A 15312-nucleotide genomic window follows, 5' to 3' on the forward strand; every position below is an offset into this window, starting at 1 on the left:
TCATCTGGTGGAAAGCAGCTGCTCAGTGATCTCCACTGAGCTCCTGCGTGCCTGGGACCCACTCAGGTCTGCAGAGCAGCGGATCCAGACTTCACCAGGTACAACACAGCAAAGCAGAGGTTTTCGGGCTCAGACTTCTGCTTCCAGCTAAGCAGGTGCTGCTGGTATGACAGAGAGAATGAGCTGGCACAAAGGAAAGAAGGAACTGACAGAAGAAAGCACAGGAGAGGGGAAGCACGGCCGAAAAAAGCGAGAGCGGCTCTTCAAGAAGAGATTTTCTCGACTGAGCCTCTTCTCTGGGTCTCCCAAAAATAAAGTGTAAGTACATCCAAGATTATATTTTGCATACATTTTCAAACAAGAAATTTTGTGAGTATTTCCAGAGCAGCTTTGGAAGAGCCACAGGCACCTTGTCACCTCCATTGGATTAACTGTTTCACAAACAAGGAAACAGATGCTAATTAAACAACTTGAGCTAAAAACTATTAAGTCTCTGGCAGCACTAAAGATGAAATTAACTTCTCCAAGTCTTGTGTGTCTGTGTGTTTATCTAATATCCATTTCCCTGTGCCTCCAGCAAGAGATTAGCAGGAGCAGCATCTCTGTTTCTCCAGGTAGGCACCAGCACTGCCACTGGGACAACCCCACTGTTTCCAGCAGTAACTTAAAAAAAAAAAAAAAAAATTATTTGTTGCACCAGAGCTGTAACTTTGGGGTGCAATGGAAAATGTCAATGCATGGGCAGCAGCAAGAATCACTGTTCAACAAAGTTAATGATACTAAATTTCTGAAAATTCATAATTAATGCCTGTGTTCCTGCAATAGTGCCTTTATACTTACTCTTTCCAGTTAGACAGAGAAAAAGAGAAACAAAATAGACAAACAAATAATAACAATTCATTTTTTAAACCAAAGTAAGCAAAGGCAAAAATTACATAGAGCTTACTGCTTTGCAAATGTATTAGTTTTGAGTTACCATAATCATTCTTATGGGATTTGAAATTCTTTTCTTGGGTCTTTCTCCCTGGTATTATTCTTCCTTAACATGAAGTATACTGAGTGTACGCTAAGATCAAGGAGGGGTTTCCAAAAAGGGTCTTTTGTCATCCCAGAGCTGTTTTCCCTACAGATCTCCTAAAAGGAGTCTGTCTTTGGTAATTACCATGAAATTACCGTCTTAGCAGGAAGTGCACGCAAGTCTCCACAATTACTCAGCTAACTGCATTAGCCTTGATAGCCACAGCAGCTGGTTGCAGGCTCCACAGAAGATTAAAATACACTAGCAAGAAATGAAACTAAGAGCCAGATTTTTCCCTCTGATCTAATTGCAGCACAATTAATACCAAGGGCTTGTTTTTGGGATTTTTCTTGCTGCGCTGCTGAGAAACTGGACTAGAAACATAGTCAAACATCCAAGAAGTGAATTACTGCAGTGAAATGTTGTCTCTTATTCATAATTTCACTGAAGAGTGCATTCAGGAGGCAGACAAACACAACTGAAACAGTAAAAGCCTGTTTTCTGAACATTCATCCTTATTTGTAAGTGATAAATATGGATTTTCCCCAGTTTGAGCTAAAAGAAAAAAAAATTTAAAATTGAACAGTAATCTAGTAACCTCCCATGGTACTCCCATGTTAATGGAGAGGGAGTCAACCTTCAGACCTCACTGGGTGTATTCCTACAGACACACTGCATGGCAGTGGGTCTTAAATGCACTCGAGTCATCAGGGCTTACAGGGCTTTCACAGTGGTGCAGCCAAAGCAGATCATCTCTGCAGCCAGCACTGATTCATGAGCTCTGGCAGGGATTGTGTAGGTAGAACTGAAGGGTGTATAATTTGATCAGGAGAGTTTTCCTTTCAGCTCTTCCATCTCTGGCCAAGGCCAGTGCAACACTGGCCAGTGCTGGCTTTACTGGCCAGCATTGCTGTGCATTGCTGGTGCACACGAGTGGGACAAGAACCTTTGTGACGGTGTAGGGCAGCACAGGGTCACACACAGAGCTCTGTGCAGTTTGTCTTCATGCAGACACACGAGGCTCATGCCACAATCATGCATGTTGAAGCTCCTACCCCATTAGGAATACAGGTAAGCATCAGCTCCTACCCGAAGCTGATGCCACTCTTTTATGGTTTTGTTTATATGATGAAAATCATTCAGTAATTCTATGCTCTAAAACTAATGGCTTGTCACTGCCACCACAGCCCCGAGCCAGACTCTCCTTTTTGCTGTCCATCCCTGTTTTTTCAGGTGGCTACACATGGCACCCACTCGTAGGGTGTCACAGGTACAGCCTCTGGAAGGGTTGATAAATCTCACGATTTAGAACTCACTAATCCTTCTGCTGCCCGAATCCACCCGGGAGTGCAGGGGCTGAGTTTGTCACCTCTGTGTGTGCCGGTTGCAGCCCGCAGGGAAGGAGCCCGCCGGCAGAGGACAAGCGGAGGTGCTGGCACAGGAGAGGCTGGCGGCGGCAGGAGGAGCCGTGCTCGCTGCCGCAGCTCGGGGCCCCGCGGCGCTCCGGGAGGATGTGCCCGAGCTGCGAGATCCTGCTCTGCCGGCCCTGCGGGACCCTGCACTCGCAGCGCGCCTTCATCGCCCACAGCCTGCTGGACCACTACGACAGCGCAGCCCTGCCCTGCTGAGCGCTCTGCCGGGGACGGAGGCGCTGGGGGCCCTGAGCGCATCCCAAACCCAAAGCTGGATCCATCGGGATGACAGATTCCGGCATGGAAGCTCTGGGGGCCCTGAGCGCACCCCAAACCCAAAGCTGGATCCATCGGGATGACGGATCCCGGCATGGAAGCTCTGGGGGCCCTGAGCGCATCCCAAACCCAAAGCTGGATCCATTGGGATGACGGATCCCGGCCGCAGCAGTCCCGCAGTTCGGTCTGTACGCATCGCTCATTTAACCAATACAAGCTCTGTAAACAGAGCTGTAACTTAAACATTTCTCAGCTGTTAAGGACAAGGAATTGTTTCAGAAATGTTCTCCAGAGTCTTCATACTCCTCTCCAGGAAACAAAGATGATCCCATTGAGCTGCAAACGCTAGCGTGATGATCACATACAGAGCCACTTGCAATGCCTTTGTTTGCTTCAGTGTTGTGGTCTGGAATATTAAACGTTTTATTTCTAAATTAACTACCTCTGAGAAGCAACTTTATGGGGGAAAGGGGCTTCTAAAAGCTGTCCTGGCCACAAGGATTGCAGCTCACATTCCAATTCCCCCCTAGAATTTCCAAACTTTCACAGGTTTTTGATATCTCACTTGTGATCCTGCACCTTGCCTTAAAAGGAGCAACAACAATCACAACTCACAAAGAATTTAAGCCTTCCTTGAGCTCTTAAAGCCTGACCTGTATTTTTAAGCAGTTCTTCACAGAGTGTAGTACATCTCCAGACACCAGACCAAGGCTCTGGGGCAGGGGTGGGTGGCATTAAGCTCCAGGTGTACAAAGGCCTTTACCACTGTGGAATTCCCAAGCAGAGCTGAGGGGTGGAAGCAGCCTCAGGAACCGACGGTCCCAAGTCTAGCAGCAGGCACCTTTCCCTCCCATGCCAAGGGGCACACATCTCTGTGTAGGATTAATTCCTTGCTCTTTGGTAGGGAACAGACTAAACAGACTCAGTCTCCCACAGCCATTAATATTAAGGGTTCTTTTATTTAGCCAAGCAGAAGAACACAGGCTGGGATGTTTGGAAATTCGTTTAATCTCTCCTTTTCCTAAATTCCAAAGTAATAAGTCCATAGGGAAAAGGACTTTCTGTCCTTCCCACTCCTCCTTTGGAGCTGTTCCATTTTTGTTCGAATGAATGTCTGGTAAGGTGACTGGAATCCAGATTTTTTTCCTGTCCCTAGGGAATACTTGGACTGGGCTATGACATCTATTCTCATGTTTTGTTTCCAGCCCTCCAGGAAAAGGTTTTCAGCAGGATGAGTTCAGAGCCACATTTACAACATTCTGTGCTCCAGAGTATCTTGAACAACAGTGCTCAGCTCCCTTTGTGGAATGTCTGACACTCAGTGCTCCTCATGCAAGAGGTACAGAGGTCATTTCAGAAACCAGACTGAGCTGCTGAAAGCTCCCAGGGCAAAGTCCATTAGGAATTTCATGTAGGAGAAAGCTGCCAGGTCCCTCCTTTCTGCCCAGACTTCCCTGGTTCTGCACATTGCCCAGATTTCCTGCCCAAATGCAGACTTCTAAAGTGAGAAATGAGATCTTTTGACACCCTTGTGCTACAAGGGCCTTAATCCCACCAAAACCACATTTCCATGGTGCTTGATTGTCACTGCTGTTCATTTTCAAAAGCCAACCAGGGCCTGGCAAACCAGAATTAAGCTTTCACATTCCTCTGGGACTGCTCTTCCTAAACTGGGACCCTTTACAGCTCTCCCAAGAGTAAGCCATACCATTACTTTAAGAAATAGAAATTTAACCCCATTCCTCATCATCAAGCAATCCAGGGGAGACTTCTCCAGACAATCACCTGAGGAAGAGCAAGGGGACAGACTGAAAGGATGAAGGAGGAGCTCATCACAACAGCATTATGTTAAATCCTTCAGTGCCATACAGTGAAATCAGTTCAAATAGGTCCCAACAGAGCCTTTATCCAAGTGTTCCAGAGGGGACAGAACAAGGGAAGTACTCTCAGCATCTGCCTCAGGCTCCCCTCTGCTCTGCTCTGTGCCTCAGGCTCCCCTCTGCTCCCCTCTGTGCCTCAGACTCCCCTCTGCTCCCCTGTAGGATTTCCTGTGTAGCTGTCTGAAGGACACAAGCAACTCCTGATGTGGGTCATGAGGCTGGAAAGGCACCTGAGCAGCAGCAGCAGCAGTGTGCAAACAGAGCTCACTGAGCACAGCTCTCTCCTGTCCCCGGGGATGCTGCTGTGCTGTGCTGTGCTGTGCTGTGCTGGCTGAAGGACAGCTGCCAACACCAGGGTGAGCAATGCTCCTGGCAGGAACACCTCCCTCTCCTCCATCAGGCATGGAGTCATGCCTGGGGAGAGTAACTGCAACATTTTGTGATGCACTGAGGCAGCACCAACAGTTTTGTCCTTGGTTTCTCAGCAGCTGGGGAATTACTGCTCCTTGCCTGCACTGGCTACCAAAACCTGCTGCAGAGCTCTGCCTGGTGCTGTCTTTGCTCCCATCACACCCAGGTCAATGAGTGTCCATTGAGGTCAGGCAATAGAACCACAGTTTAGCCTGGCTTTGATCAGCCACACCACAGCCAGCCCCTTTTGTCTCCAAAATCCCCAAAGCCCGGGCAAACAGTGAGGCCCAACAGCAGCAGGGCACTGACCCCTCACATGGCAGCACCTGCTGACACTTAGGCACCAGAACAGCTCTGCTCCCTCAGCTCTTGGAGTGTCATGCCAGACAAGTAATTTTTAAAATTATTACATCTTAGCAGAGGATTTCAGGCTTAGATTTCATAGCTGGCTCAGACACATAATTCCACTAATACACCATATTGTGAAAGAATAATAATAGAAACACTGATTACACATTTAAAAGATGTAGGCTTGAAACCACCCTACAGAATAAAGCTACAATATAGCCTGACATACAAATTATTAAGAGTCTCTACTATTTAATTATCTGATTTCAATAGCTCTGGGAGATGAAAGAGGAACATTGGACTCTTTTATATAAAATACAGGAATGGGCTCTGTCCAAGGCATTTGCTGGAATATGAGTGACTTGACAACCAATACTCCACTGCCAAAACAACCAATACAAGCACAAGAGGGAAAAGAAGCAGCTCCACAGCTGAGGGGCAAATCCATGGGAGCTCCTTCCCTGGAAATCCAAGACAGGACAAGCAGGAGTGTGAAAGCAGCAGCTGTCACCGTTTGTCACAAAGTAAAAGAATCAAGGTAGAAAGCAAATCCATCAAGTAATCATGCAATCAGTAATAAACCAGAACAAATAAAGATGATTTACACACTGCATATACCAAATTTCAGCTGTGGTTTTAAAGCAGCCCACGCAGCTTTCCCCTCTGCCAGATACAATGAAGGCCTTAAGAAGGAAAAGTCATTTTTCCAGTGGACATATACAAAGAAAGGCAATTAACATGAGGCCATGTGAACTGAAGATTCAACACAAACTCTTTAAATTCTGTTATTATAATCTAACCATTTGATGACTTGTGAATTCAGAAACTGGTCTAAAATAGTATGTTCCAAATCAGCCCAAATTAACTTACCAATATAGTATTAGAGCTGGATATTGTGAGCAAAGTACAGAAACAATCAATGGACTGATGTGCCAAAATCCAGTCTTCTCTTGGATGACAAACAGTGTCAAAGTCTCCTTTGACTTTTCACAAAGCAGTTTATTTTTTGTTTGTTTTCTGAATGAAAGTCTGTATGCCACAGGCTGTAGCAAGTGTGATGAAAACCAGGGAATGTGGTAATCTTTTTACTAATACAATTCAGCAAACCAGGACTCTGCTCAAAACTTAACATGAAGGTATCACAAAATCAGCTTTGGTGACCTGGTAAATGCTGCTTCCTGCCAGGTTCAGCCCTGAGAGGTCAGCCTGGGAAGCACTTCTGTGGGATGGGATTTCTTCTCAGCTATTTGAAGATCAATTCACAGGGGGAAAACGCTTCATTGTCTTTGCTGCCAAACACAAAAGTAGACCATTTAACTCGGCTCTAACTTTCTTTTCCCATTCTTGTTAATTAATTGCCAAGAGTAAACATAGAGAAAGTAAAGACAAGCAAACACAACACAGCCATTGAAGGGCTATTAACCAACACAAACACTGAGCAGGAGCAGTATTTCCTAATCACCTCTAAATATTCCTCAAGGAACAGAGGCAATGGGATTTTCTCACCATCTCAAGTACTTTTATAACCTGCCCTAAAGTCCCATCCCAAATCCCCTCTGGACCCAGTGCAGTACCCCGGTGGTGCTGGAGGCTGGGAAGGTGCTCCTGCACCTGCAGCTCAGGGCTCTCACCTGCAGAGGAGCAGAGGGGAGCCTGAGGCACAGAGGGGAGCAGAGGGGAGCCTGAGGCACAGAGGGGAGCCTGCCTGAGTCCCACAGGACGCCTGGGGTGGCACAGGAACCCAGCTGCCCTTGGAGGCAAGGAAATAAAAGGAAAGGGAGATGCCACTGTGCTCTCTCCTGCCAGAGCCCGTCCGCACCAGCCCCAGGCAGCCAAGGGGCACTCCCCAACTTCACCTCACAGTCCTGGAAAAGCTGATGTCTCCCTCAGCAAGGCCAGAGATGTCCAAGTGCTCTGTCCCACAGAAAAACAGAAGGTGTCCATGAAGGGCTCCTTATGCAAAGTCACATGCTGTGAATTACCTGAAGATGCCATTACTTTTTTCAGAGCTGTCACCTGCAATGTAGTTTCTTTTTAACTTTCTTGCTATCTGCTATAGAAATAATAATAATTAAAAACGAGAGATGGCACACTTGAAATGCTACTATGCTGTATGTTAAAAAAAAACAGTGCTAAACCCAACAAAACCAACCCACATAACACTTGTTACTTTTAGAATATTCTAGAAGTCTTTTCAGAGAGATAAGTCCATAGGGTGAGGAGAAGAGAATCAATGCCCTTCACAGCACTGACTCCAGGTAAGTTCTTTACCTCTAAAATAAACACAGAAACCTCAAACCAACAAAACCAAAACACTCTCAACAAAGTAAAACCTACTTTAATTAAATTCATACATCATCCAACATTTCTATGCAGAACAACTGTTTAGTCAAAAAGTAAATATATCTGTTTAATTCTCTTTCAAATGTCCACAAGAATCAAGAGCTACCAGTGTTCCTTGGAGAACAGGCAGTAGTTAAACCTCTCTTGCTGATGTTCAGGAACAGTTTGTTACATCTTTTAACCAGCAGTTCCCTATTGCACGAAACAAATTTGCTCTCCATTTAAGCACCTAAAAGCCTGGTACCTCACTAAATAAATTAAAACAAATCCAGTTTCTTCAGCAACCATCTTCAACATATATATCTCAGTAAAGCAACATTCCTGCAAGCTTTTAATAAATAGAGAGAGAAGATCAGTGACTGCATTGGTGTCCTGTGGAATGATCTTTCCCCATAAAGTCTCGCTTCTCCAACCAGCTGGGGTTTTTGGTATGTGTGCTTTAAAAATCACTTTGTGTTGTATATTTAATGAGAACATCCCTTACATAGGTCAGTACATTTCACAGGGAAGGACTGATCTGAGATAGGATTTTCAGTATAAGGCTGGAAAGAGCTTCTTGCTGGAACCAAACCAAACTGTGCCTCTCTGGGAGCTGAAAGTAAAGCCCCAGAGGCTGAGTGGGAGACTGTAACCAACAAGGGATTCTCAGGCATGTTTGGAATTGGCCTACCCTTCCTCATTCTGAAAGGTTTCTTTTGTGTGTTAAGTCAGAGGAACAAAGCTGTGCAACCCTGAACATCTGGATGCTGCATCACATCTGTCAGGTGTCCCCCACCCTCCACAGCCCCAGCCTTCCTTCGGCAGCAGCACAGACACGAAGCAGCTCCCTGCAGCACAGTGATACCATGGTTGCTATTTACAGTAGAATCAATGCATCTGTGCCAGTAGGGCAGAGGTCATATGAAAAATATACACAATACGCTCATTTTTTAGCCAGATTAGGATTTAAAAAAAAAAATTTACTCTTCAAGTCCTAACTTTAAATGAAGAACAGTTCTGCCAGAGGTCTTCAAACCTCCCAAGGATATGTTAGAGAACATTACCCTAACGTATAAAACCAAATATTTACACCTCCATGAAGTACCAAAGAATTTTTAAAAATGCCTAGTAGCTCTCAGCGTGCAAAGTCAGCAGGAACTGATTATCCAGGATGATCACTAACTGTAGAGACAGTCTTGGAATCAAGCATTCAGAAGCAGAGTGCAAAAGACTCAGGAATTATTTCAGTCCATTTGTTCTCACTGTCGTTTCCTTCCTTGGTTTGGATCATTTCATAGAATCACAGAATGTGCTGAGCTGGAAGGGACCCATCAGGATCACAGTCCCACTGCTGGCCCTGTGTGGGGCTCCCCAAGAACCACCCTGTGCCTGAGAGGGCTGTCCCAGCGCTTCCTGAAGCTTTGTTGGTCCATACCACAGAAACCCTTTACAAACACTTGTCAAGGTAACCTTCAGCTTAGTGCAAATGCCAGGATCTCCTAGGACCTGTAATCCTTTCTGACAGTGTGAGCCATCCAGTTCACTTTAGTAGTCCAACTTTCCCGCAGAGCTTCATCAAACTTTTGCTTGAACTGTTTTAGTGCTTCTTCCTCACTCTTCCCTAAGGCCAAAGAGTCCTAAGGCAACAGGGAAACAAGGACTGTTAGGAACTTTAAAATGCAAAGCCTCCTTCACCTTTCAACACAAGCCACAGTGTGTTTTGTTCTCCTTTGACACTTTTTCTGCTTACTACTCATTGAGCAATACATCAATTGGTTTAAATACTAAATCTTCCTGGGTAAAGATAAAACTGAAAGAGAACGAAGCAAATAATTTTCACCTTTCCAGGTGAAATGAGCAAAGATGTAAAATTGCACAATGGCTTGTGCATGAGCCAAGATGTAAAATACCTCTGACATTACTCTATTTAAGATGCACAGATCCTGAACTCATCCTCTGAGCACTAGGCCTGACTACAGACCTTGTCCTACACAGCTGAAAAAGAAAACTTCAGGGATTGTGCGGAAATCTTCACTGAAATGAAAAACAATGAAAATGTATTAATCTTGGAATCAAAAAATCACATCCTGGAAAAATGCTGAGTCCTGCTGAGCTGTAGCTCTTACTGTACCTTGAGATACTGGATGTCCTTGACAGAGGTGAGCTCTGGCAGGCCTGCAGTCAGCATCAGTGCAAAGAGGGTAATAAATAGGTTGCCGTGCTTGCGCAGGATCAGGTAGGCTTCCTCACAGTACTGCCGGAACCTGGGCACAGGGCAGGGAGCACAGCAGGGGAGTCACACACTGCACATGGCTGCAACTGCTCTCTGTTTATCTGGGAACTCTCATCTGCAATCTGGGACCTGTCTGACAAACACAGACTGTGCAACACAGCACAGAGAGACAGAGATGCCTGCAGAACGTGTTTGTGCATTCCCACAGTAACATCCCATGTCTCCCCAGCGAGCCCTCATACAAAACACCACCAGCTGCTCTTCAGAAATAACAAAAGTGCCAGAAGTCATGGTCCCACCTCCCTGAGAATTCATTAGGTGAAAAGCCTTGATGATCCTATAGGGTGGGCTACAGTGGAGAAGCCAAAGCTCTATTGCAATTCCTCTAATCTCTGTCATTTCTAATTCCTTCCATGCTCAAAACTGAGCCAGCTTCCAGGGCTGGTGGATCACGAGCATGTGGCTCCTCATGGCCAAACATCCAAGCAGGGCCAGCATGGGGCAGCACGATGTACATGCCCTGATGGACAGGAAGGGCAGGAGGGAGCCTCTTCCTAAGGGCAGTGCTTGAACAACAGTCTGGCAGCCCTGCCTGGAGCCCAGAGCTGCTGCAGGCAGAGTTGAGCCCAGCAGAACCTGCCACCTCCTGCTGTGGGAGATCAACTGCAGAGCTGCAGCTTCTGGTCCTGAAGTCATCTGTGGACAGTCCAGCTCAGGGAGATCAGTAGATAGCCCTGTAAATGCATGCTGGCACACTTCCACACAAGTGCAAATGAGCAAACCAACCCCAGGTAAATTCTGGTATGCTGGAAGTTATCTCAATTACAAATAGATCAAAGTAACACTCACCGACCAAATTTTTCAGTGTTCCCTGTTTTTCCTTGTTGAATAACATGAATGAAATCATAGGTGAGTATGAAAGGTACCCGTTCCCTTTTAATTCCAAACTTGGACTTGAAGTTTCCAAGAATATGCCCAAAATCTATGTGAAAGAGCTAAAAATACCAAACCAAAACAAACAAACAAACAAAAAAAAAAAAAAAAACAAGTGAAAAATAATCTCTCTAGCGAAATGTGTCACTTTTCTAATATCTCTACAGGATGAAGGTATCAAGAACAGTTAACTCCTAATGTCTAATGTGACCCTCCAAAACCTGTGGTTTCAACCTTTGGGAGAATTTGGTTCTAAACTACTTCAAGATTTAAAGTCAGTAATAACATCCATACACTTCTGAGTGACCACTGAAGCAAAAGATTCTCTCAGGTTTAAGCTGCTGCTGCCAGAAAGAAACAGCTTGGTGGCAGCATCAGACAAAAATGAGCCCAAGGATGAGCCCACAGGCTCAACATCATCACATCCAAGGCCTTCCCACACAAGGACAGAGGCAAAGGGAGCAGGGCTGAGTTAATCTGAAGGACCCTGTGGCAGCTCCCCACGTTAGAATTGAGGTTAAGGGCATTCCAGCTTTCTTCCAGGAAGTACAAACTTAAAAAGAATACTGCAAATGTCTGTAAAGCTCAAAGCTGTAAAGCTTTTACAACCCTTGCTGTTTTTCTAGGAAATAATTTAAATTAAATCAGACAAATTACATTCCAGGCTAACAATGAAGAAAGCAGATGTCTAGGAGCTCCCCCATGTTCTGAGTGCACAGTATTGTGCTGGTGCTGGGTTCCGCACTGAGCATTTCTGCAGGGCTGATCTGCACAGACTCACTTCAGAGAACCCACACTGCTCCAAAATGCAGTTCCTGGATTTTTAAGGGTGGTCTTTTGCAAGATGCCCTAAGACCACTTTTATTCAATGAATCTGAACCACTAAAAGGCCTCTTGGATGTTCTGTAAAAGCTCTGCAGAACAGCCTCTCTCCATACAGAATTGCTGATGGACTAGGCTGTGCTCTGTCCTTCCCCCACCATTACATTTCCTTTCCTTGAAGCTCTCTTCAACCCTCAGTGAACCACAGACATCAGTTCTAACCATGTGTGCCTTTCCTTTCATCATGGCACCAAAGAAATTACAAGTTCTCAAGAGAACTCTTGCACACCAAGGTCACCAATGGCATTCTGCCTACAGAAGGTTTTTTACCTGCCCATTTTTCCTGACCATGATATTGTCACTGTGTCTGTCACCAATTCCCAGCACATATGTAGCTACACAGTAGCCAGCACAAGACAGAGTAAATTCTTCAATGGCTCGATCCAAGTCCTCTCTGTAACCACAGAAAAAATTGTATTAGTGCACACAGATGAAATTCATGTCATGCTTTGGCCTCAAAAAAGGATTTTTGCTTGTTTAAACCAGAAGTCAATTAGGATGCTGCAAAACCAGAATTACTTGAGAAAAAATAGTGTAAAGGTAGCTGTGGAGAACAAGCAGTATGGAAGGCAAGATCAAGGCTTGAGACCCATGTCATTTCCTTGGGTTTGTTTGTGCTGCCAAATTTAATATAACTTACCCAACAGCACACAGCCAAAATGCTGTAAATGCCAGGGCCAAGGGTACCATGAATCTCAGGAAGAATTTGACATGCTAGAAAAACAATTAGCAAGAAACCACATCTTCCTCCAGAGAAATTTCAGAGGATTTTTGTAGCTTATACTATAGCTGAGAGAATAAGTGTAGAAATTACCCTAAATTGTATTCCTTCAGCCAGTTCAAGAGCGCGTCCTTGTTGAAGGCAGCAGCTGCAGCAACGTTGCTGCTGTTTAACTGAATGTCAGCAATGGTTTCTGAGCTAGAAACAGCCTCAATGAGGCCAGAGTGATCTCCAGTTGCTAAACAGCCATAGGGCAATATCCTGCAAGGAAACACAGAATCATGTCAGAACCTAAACCAGCAAAATGCTTCTTTAGCGCAGTCAGTGTTTGGAGATGGCTGAATGCTCATGTGAACAGTAAACTCTCAAGGGGCAATACACAGGAATTGCTTGTAAAGGTTAAAGACCAGCAAAACATTTAAAACGTTCATTTTCCCCAATTTGTATATAGATGCAAAGAAAACAGACACTTTTAACAGCCTAGTTTTTCCTTTGTACTGGAACCCAGTTTCTTGTAACTTCCCAGGACGAGCCACAGAGGGAGCTCTGTGCCTGCATTTGTGAATTCCTGTCCGGACAGACCCTGACCTGCTCCAGTATTAATTATTGCTGGAAATGCAAAAGAAGATTTTATCCTTTTTCACCATCTTCCTACTTCAAAGAAAAATGCAATAAATCCTTCTTAATATTAACATAAAGAATATTTTCCAGCTCACACTAAACTGAAGCATAGAAACCCAATGGACAACAGGAACACATCTCTTAACTGGCTTGGTATCTCAGACCACACCTGTGCATTCACACACTGTGACCAGTGAAAATACCTCCTACCATGTCACTGCATTACAGTGAGACGCAGTTCAAGATGACAATCAAGGAGAGATGTGTATAAATAGGTAAGTGTATCTTTTCCCAATACATTTCCTCCCTGCAGATGCTTAAAAAGCTAAAGAGAATGGCAACACCCCATGAGATGGGAGCTCAGCATTGAGATGTCTGCTCTTATGCCAGGCAACTCAGGCCAAGAATATGATCTCAATTGTGGTCATGGTCCATGGGTAAGAGAAGGAATATCAACAAAAACCTACACTGCACACACAAGGTATAGACCAGCACTCACTGACTTACAGAGCTGTATGAAACAACTGCAGGACATGAAAATTGATGTGTGTACTACCTTCAGACATACATACATATATATATATAAAAATATATATATATACACATATATACATACATACATACATACATATATATGTATAAAAATATATATAAATATAAAGCTTTACTGCTGGTGAAGCTGTCATTGGTATTTATATATGAAACTATATATATATTTTTATATATATATAAACTTTAATATAAGATATTAAATTTAATAGCTACAAAGCATAACTACATCTCTTAACTGACATAGCCTATTATCCCAAGCCATGGAAGAAAAAGAAATAAAATTCCTTAAAAAACTAAACACAACTTTTTTGCCTTATAGCTATCAGGGAACTGAGCAGTTCTCCACCAAAGGGATAACACAACTGAAGTGGCCCAAGTAGTGATGCCTTGGAGGGGCTACCTAGAACAGAAGCTAGACAAGATTTAAAGAATAAAGTGGGTATTTATTGAAGGCCTTCAACAGCCACACCTTGGGCAGTCACAGCCTCCCAGAGGCTACACCCAAGCTGGACAATGGGCACCAGTTTTTCAGACAATTGTAAGTTTGGTCCATTTACATACCAGGGGTTAATTCTGCAATTACAGCTTCAGGTACTGAAGTCATTTACCCCCAGTTTGCTCCCCCAATTCACTTTTGTTTGTACTTTCAGGGCCTGAGACAGTAAAGTGTCCTTGAGCTTCAGGCCCAGAGGGATTGTGTGTGTGACCAAACTGTGCAGACAGTAACTAACACTCTGTGTGGAGTTTGGAGTGATGCACTGATGCAGTGCAGGATCTGAAAAATATACAAGCTGAAATCCTGAGGCATCATAAGCAGTAATGATATAGACTGGGATTCTTCCCTACTGGCAATAAAGTGCACTGAAAACCAGATTCAGCATGGTATTGCAAGAGGACTCAACTTCAAAACAACAGCAGAAGTGCAGGCTTGGAATGTTCTTCCCGCTTCTGTTCTGAGCCCTGCCCAGTCCCAGCCCTGTCCCCAGAGCAGGGCTCTCCAGGAACAGGAGGGTGGCTGGGATTGCCCCTGGGCACGGGGAAGCTCTGCCCATCCTTATCACCAGAGCACAAATGGCAGCCAAGGCTGGCCAGGTTAAAGTGCACCCTGGCCTCCTTCCACGGCACCGCAACCCACCCCGCTCGGGCTGAGCTGGGCACATGGCCAACAACTTCCCTTTCAAAAGCAGGCAATGATGAAAGCCTGCAGCCCCTGGAGGGCTGTGTGCTTACAACTGCAGGAAAAAACATCCTTGTCAGAGAGACAGTTTGACAGGAGTCAAGTTAGGGACAAATCCTCTGGGCCCTTTCCATCTCATCCTGGTCTTTCTGACTTCAGCGTCTGTCAGCAGGATATGCTCCCTGCTTTTTAAAGCCAGCAACAGCCATGGACAGATCAGTACTGAAATCCTGGGTAGGACAGAAAATTCTCTTCACTCATTTAAAACTGTTCTTTATTTCAAGTGTTTAATTCATCAAACCAGTGCCCTTCCAAACACACACAAAATACTGGCGATTTATCAACACATTCTCTGTAACTTCAGGTCCAATAGTTTAAAAATGATGACATGTTAAAGAGTTGTAACAAATTCATTTTCCAGTATGTGTGTGAACTCTGATTTCATTCATACACAGCCACGTAACCTCAGATCTCACACACGTAAGGGAAACAAAAATGAAAGCCTACTATAGACAGGCACTGAAAC

At 44.7% G+C, this 15312-nt stretch overlaps 1 protein-coding gene across 10 annotated transcripts in view; it reads right to left on the reverse strand.

The window, feature by feature from the left end:
- Nucleotides 1–7661: 7661 nt before the first annotated feature.
- PIK3CB (phosphatidylinositol-4,5-bisphosphate 3-kinase catalytic subunit beta) overlaps nt 7662–15312 on the reverse strand; it is an 89289-nt gene continuing 81638 nt past the window's right edge. For 9 of the 10 annotated variants that reach the window (XM_018924529.3, XM_018924527.3, XM_050978140.1 and 6 more), the window contains 5 exons: nt 12530–12697; nt 11986–12109; nt 10750–10895; nt 9799–9931; nt 7662–9304 (listed from right to left, as the gene is read on the reverse strand). In XM_018924529.3, coding sequence (XP_018780074.1) covers nt 9167–9304; nt 9799–9931; nt 10750–10895; nt 11986–12109; nt 12530–12697 — 709 coding nt within the window. In that variant the 3' untranslated portion in view covers nt 7662–9166. Of the gene's footprint in view, nt 9305–9798; nt 10048–10749; nt 10896–11985; nt 12110–12529; nt 12698–15312 lie in introns of all 10 variants that reach the window. The other variant, XR_007778275.1, reaches the window with a different exon arrangement.

Source organism: Serinus canaria, chromosome 9 (genome assembly GCF_022539315.1).
Source record: "Serinus canaria isolate serCan28SL12 chromosome 9, serCan2020, whole genome shotgun sequence".
NCBI lineage: Eukaryota > Metazoa > Chordata > Aves > Passeriformes > Fringillidae > Serinus > Serinus canaria.